The following is a 6654-nucleotide window of genomic DNA, read 5'->3' on the forward strand; positions in this document are numbered from 1 at the left end:
TTCTGTGTAGCAGTGGCCAGAACTTTATCTTGAATATATATCCCATCATGACCTATGCATCAATACCCTTTTTCTCATTTTTGTCTAGAGGGTAACTTTTCAGATTTTTATAAAATACCGATTTCTTATCGATTCGAGTTACTCTTTCTTGAAAGAAACCTGCCAGTCACGGATACCAAGCAATAGTACTTCTGTTTCTTAAAGATATATCCTTATTACTCACCGAGTCTTCGATCGGTCCAAGAGGAACTTCTTTTTTTTCTTTATGAAATAGAAACTTACCAAGTATTCGATTATTTCAAGCAGAACTGTTTTCTTTGTATGAAATAGAAACATACCCAGATTCGATTGTTTCAAGTGGAACTCAAGCGGGTCTTCTTTCTTTGTCTGGAATGAATACTTACCCAGTCTTCAATGTTTTCAAGCGGAACTTCTTTTTTTGTATGGAATAAAAATTACCAAGTTTTCAATTGTTTCAAGCTGGACTTCTTTCTTTGTATGTAATAGAAACTTAACCGGTCTTCAATTGCTCCAAGTGGGACTTCTTTCTTTCTATAGAATAAAAACTTACCCAGTCTTCAATTGTTTCAAGCGGAACTTCTTTCTTTGTATGGAACAGAATAACGAGGACAGCGACAAAAAGAAGTCCAGAGAGAATAGGAACTAAAATGTTAACCCAGAGCGGAACACCAGCATTCGGGTCATAATCTTCTTCTTCGGACATATTTTACTGGAAAAAAGGAGAAAGAAAATATATAAAATACCTTATGAGAAAACCAACATAGTGCATTTGCGACCAGCATGGGTCCAGACCAGCCTGCGCATCCGCGCAGCCTGGTCAGATCCATGCTGTTCGCTGTCAAAGCCTATTGCAATTAGAGAGACCAGTGTTAAATGTTAACCCAGAGCGGGACACCAGCATTCGGGTCATACTCTTCTTCTTCGGACATATTTTACTGGGAGAAAAGGAGAAAGAAAATATATAAAATACCTTATGAGAAAACCAACATAGTGCATTTGCGACCAGCATGGATCCAGACCAGCCTGCGCATCCGCGCAGTCTGGTCAGGATCCATGCTGTTCGCTTTCATAGCCTATTGCAATTAGAGAAACCGGTAGCGAACAGCATGGATCCTGAACAGACTGCGCGGATGCACAGGCTGGTCTGGATCCATGCTGGTCGCAACGCACTATGTTGGTTTCCTCATGGTGCGGGTCAAATATGTAATTTCACTAAAAAAATTTTTTTTAACAATTGATTGCTTTACATGTCATTTAATTGTGAATGTTGTTCTCTAGACAGTTAGTTTATATATTTAATTGAATTAAATTCATTTATTGAAGATTTTCTAGATATAAACTTAGTATCTAGAAATAGACTATTTTAGTAAAAGATGCACACTGGATATCTTTTAAGTATTCTACATTGAGACGTATATTACAATATCACACTTATAACACAGGTATCATCCAGTACATTTATTATTTTAAGCAATTTTACTCGTCCAGCTTAGAAAATCACATTTTGAAGAACCTCTTGATTTATACTCACTTTTATTTCATTTATCTTTCATGCGAACAACTCAATTTGAACAATTAGGATCAAGTTCATTTTTGTCTGAACATAAAAAAAATAATCTTATAATCTACGTTCGTAATGTTTCAGAGCTCATTGATAAAATATTAACCCTTACATGATCAGCATGCACATCCGTGCAGTCTGATCCTGATCAGTGCACTGTTTGCCATTCAGTCAGTACTTTTTCTGGAAAGTACCCCTTTTAACAGTTAATGGTACTGTCCAAATTGAAAGATGGACAAGTTCATTATAGAAACTTAGCAGGATATGGGTTACTCAACTATGAAGAGTTACTTTGATATACATACGAAAATGGCCCCCAGTTTTTGAAAATTTTGCAAGCTAGTAAGAACGTGCTAAATAAAAAGATTTTATTAAAGTGATGTCATATCTAATAAAATTTCTATTAAAAGCTCGAGTTTATAGTCATAGTTTACATAAAAACTTTTAAATTTACAATCATTTTCGCCATGGTGTTTCCTTAAGCACATACAAAATGAATCAGACTTTCATCTTAAGCATTTATTTACAATATCAACTCTGACACAGACACTCAAGTTTCGTTATTTGCATATTTGAATAAAACTTATCCAAATAAGGGCTTCGCGAGCATTTATCATTCTTCATGTAACACGCACACAAAAAAAAAAACACTCTTGTTTATTATATGCATATTTGACAATTATACACATTAGGTAAGTTTGACAGCATCAAGTTCTTTTGAATATGTTATTTTTTGTTGTTGTTTTTTGGATTCAACTTGAGTAGCGAAAAGTGCAGCCCAGATGTGCAGGCTGATCTTGGTCTGCTCTGCACTGGTCACAAAGGCAGACTCACTTGCCACCAGCAGGCTAACCATTTTCCAACTGTGTTTCAATTATGTAACGGCAGTCAGATTCTGTACCGCCAGTTACTGCCATTTCCCCACTTGCATGAAACAGAGGTGATGGACGAATGACTTTAGACACATACGCCTCGCCCGATGATAGACCTGACGACTCCTTTGCTCTCCCTATTGGGCTATGTGGATTGGCTCTTTCGAATATGTATGTGCTTTTTTAATTAATGACTTTAGTTCTCACGTTAATATACCTTTATTTACGTATATATTTTATCATTGTCTAGGAAGGGCTTCATATTATGTTGTTAGAACTTGTTGCCAAACCCATTTCTTTTTGTCAGTTGTCATTTGGTATATATATATACATAGGTAATAGAATATAGTTAAATCAATAGTCATTGACGGAAAAATTATACATGTAATATAGTGTTTAAATTCTTTAACTAAAAGTCTATAAACAACGCGTTTTAGGCTTTGAAAATCAACTGTAATCGCGTTTTCCTATAAAAATATAGACCAGAAATATTTTAGAAATACAAGACACCACTGCACAATAAATCCAGTCAGGGAAGTTAACTCAGTCTTGGATCGGGAGCAGTAAAAAATCACTTATCAAATGAAATGTTTTCATTGTACAATAAATCAATAGTAAGTCTTCAAAAAAAAAAAAAAAAAAAAAGTAAAAACTTACCAGAAAAAAAGGAATATAAGGGGAAACATATTTGGTCCTAGTGGGGCTCGAACCTATGCCCCTTGAAAAAATTAAGTTGTACGAATTGAATATTCTTCAACAGAAGGTACCCTATTACATGGGCCATACCTTAAACACAGTCTAATATTGAATTAAATCAAATCAGGGTCATGTATGTAACGCAGACATACTTAAACGCACAGAACACGTTCAGGTGTTTCTTTATGTATAAGTTCTATATCGTAACTTTCCAGATATATTCATCAGGTGGTGTGCCTTGCATGTAAAGTATGGAGTACATTTTAATTAATATTTTCTGTTAAGATCGATATCATTATATGTTGCGTTCTTTATACGTTGTGTTTCGTTTTTTCTTTGCTGAGGTAAACGCCACGCTGACACAATTATAGGCAATTAAGTGGCAGGGGCCAGTTTCGTATTGTCGCCAGGGTACGCTTTTTTTTTAAAATAACATTTAAAGGCATCTAGCTGGTTATTAACGATGTTTATAAAACTAAAGAAATGTCACATGATGAAGTGCTTTGTATATGCAATACATCCGCTCTACACTTCCCTCGCATTTCTCTAAATTGTTTTTTTTTTCGCTCTGGTATTCACGCAAATCTGTGGAATCTTCAAATTTACTGCCCCTTGTCCCCTTATTTCCGACAGGAGCGGGTATACCTTGGTAGAAGCGCTGACGTTTTGAAAGCCATACGAAAAAAATCTACATCCAAGACGAGATTTCGAATGAATGTGGACAAACAAAAGCATCCATTGTGATTTACCTTAACTTCTGTTGTTCACGAGTGAATATTATCTTACAGGTACAATCATTATATCATTAGGTTTCGTATAGTTTGTTTTTCTACCACATTACAGTTTTAACCATGCGACGTCACGCGTGACAGTTAATACATGTTCTCACTATATAATGTTTGCCGAAAAAAAACTTAAATTGAAAAAAAAATGTTTATCGATTCAGGATTTTATTTTTGTTAGCAATCATGCACACTTACTTTTTTTTTAAAGATGCGTTTGATAGATAACATAAAATGTCACAGCAAAATGTTTACTTTTGATATAATTCACTTAGTATGTCCCGATGTTGTAAACTTCCTCATTCTTTGTAATGTAAAATATGTTTAAATCATGCATAAAGTCATATATTTTAAAATAAGTAAATATCCAAACCTTTGACTGGTGTTTACATGCAGTCATGACAGGTGTTGAAGATAGTTCAGTAAACTCTTGCATATCCAACATCTTATATTATATCTATAAATATCACTGTTCTCACACGCAGAATTTAATGATCTGATATTTTTCAGTATTATTCCAAACTGGAAATTCATGTGATAAACATCTTGAGAATATTTTGTTTAAATAAAACCCTCGTATATATAACTCAATGGTTACTTGATTTTATTGCGAGACACAAATTCCTTAGAGATAACAGCTATAACCATATATATCCGCATTCAGAGATAAACATATGTTTAAACATATAAAAATGATATCCTATGAATATTAATATGACTATACTTGATGAAGCATTGCGTTTATACACTATCAACTAAACCCCCAAAACCGTACATTTTATCGACAGTTCATTTACTTAAACCAATGGGTTACAGATAGGAAACATCCAAAATCTGTCAAAATGTGATGAAATAGTGTCCAAAAACTAGGTTAAAAACTGGTAATTGAACCTTTGATGAATTAAATAATGTAGCCCGAAAACTTTTACATGGTAAGACTGATATGGTTACCTCCCCTGGTTTAATAATTTCAAATAGGCCTGCAAGTCAATAGCAGGCCGAAGAAGATGGCGGAAGTACAAAAAAACACAAAGGTAGGTTACTTTCAGACAAGATATTGCGTCAAATGTCGCTTTGGTTTACAGATGATTAATAGATAAGTATATGGAATAAATCAAAGTTGATTCGGTGATATTATCTTACATAGGTGCCAAACATCTGCATAAACATAACGGAATTACGGATAGTTTTATTTTGAACCGGGGATCCTAATGGTTTTGGCATTCCCTCTGGTCCATTTTGTCGCTAAGGTGTCATATTCTTGTGGAACCTAATGGCTATCTTTTGGTAAGTAATCTCCCTTGTTCCGGAAACCGAATTAAATTGACAACGCATTTCTTCCCTCTTTCTCTCTTTTATTCTACCTTTGACCTGTTCTGTCTTTCATAAAACCTACTTCTACATTTATGTAAATATTGTTCTTCTACCGTACACTGTCCCCTTTCCGTCTTTTTACATTATTAACGATTTATTTTTCATATTTTAAGACTATTTTCCTATCCCCGTTACATATTTAAGCTCGATATGCTCATACAGATTTATTTTGTCCACAAAGGAGAAGAATTCTATAAGACTTTTCTTTCATTCTTATCCTTTCCTGTTTTGCTTTTAACATAGTTGGACGTATGTACCAATATATGTACTCTATTTTGTACGTTATTCTGTTAGGGCCAGCGCCTGCTCCCTGTTAACGCGAAGCGCGAAGGTACGACGGTACGATGGCGAAGCGCGACAGTACGATGGTGACAACACGACAGTGCGATGGCGAAGCGCGACAGGGTTAAAACATTAGGGTCAGTGGTAAAAAGACAGGATCGGTCTGGTAAGCGGAAACAAACAACTGTATTCTAGACCTAATTAACACTTTTGCATAAAATTTACCCCAAAATTTATAAGCAAAATTTATACAACAGTGTATTTTTATCATTTTTAGCTGACAGTATGTAATAGTTATTGTTCGAGGAATAGGTCTGCATTGTGTTTATAGACCGGTGAGGGATTTTCAAATCTCCTCACTGGTCTATAAATACCATGCAGACCTGTTCAGAGAATGATAACTGACTTACCTTAAGTTACCTACATGCTTCTTTGTTTTACATAGTCCAGATTGGCTTCGGATTTGTAAAACGTTTGTAACATGTATGTGTAATTAAAAACAAATAATTAAAAGAAGGAACAAGATCATGTGTGCTACAAATCGGTTGCTATTAATATAACGAAATGCCGAACTTGCTACGCACCTGTAAATATATTAGTCAGCAATTAGGACATAACATTTGTATTGCATGAAAAATCCGTGCACATTTGGCAAACATTGAGATTATAGTCTCTTTCTAAGGTCAGCAATGTTTGTCAGAATGTGACGAGAATAGCATTTTATCAGGGTTTTTTTTTTTTTTTTTACATATTTGAAGAAACTGTAAGTTTATTTAGTTCTTTAATTTGAAACTTAAATACACATTGCCGTATAAATGTATTAATATAGACTTATCATTACATTATCACAAGAAATTCGTGTCACCCGTATCACATTAGCCAGTAAATGGCGCGTGCCCATTATACAAATAGCGTAATTGGGTTATCTTGTATGGTAAAATAATCTTAGCAGGCTAGGCAGTTCTCCCAAGGGTATATCATCTCGATCGGGATAAATGATATACACCAATCGGTGTGACAGGGATAACATAAGAACAATAGAAAGTTTTGATAACGTTTTATTAAG

The 6654-nt window shown here is 34.6% G+C and overlaps 1 protein-coding gene across 2 annotated transcripts in view; it reads right to left on the reverse strand.

Annotated features, from left to right (window-relative positions):
• The window catches only part of LOC123538787 (uncharacterized), a 41291-nt gene extending 36531 nt beyond the window's left edge, over positions 1 to 4760 (reverse strand). The window contains exons 1-2 of one of the 2 annotated variants that reach the window (XM_053530437.1): positions 4306 to 4760; positions 572 to 730 (exon numbers count right to left, since the gene is read on the reverse strand). In XM_053530437.1, coding sequence (XP_053386412.1) covers positions 572 to 724 — 153 coding nt within the window. In that variant the 5' untranslated portion in view covers positions 725 to 730; positions 4306 to 4760. Of the gene's footprint in view, positions 1 to 571; positions 731 to 4130; positions 4150 to 4305 lie in introns of those variants that run through there. The other variant, XM_053530438.1, reaches the window with a different exon arrangement.
• Between the last annotated feature and the right edge of the window lie 1894 nt (positions 4761 to 6654).

The sequence above is a fragment of the Mercenaria mercenaria genome, chromosome 18, assembly GCF_021730395.1.
Source record: "Mercenaria mercenaria strain notata chromosome 18, MADL_Memer_1, whole genome shotgun sequence".
Taxonomy (NCBI): Eukaryota; Metazoa; Mollusca; class Bivalvia; order Venerida; family Veneridae; genus Mercenaria; species Mercenaria mercenaria.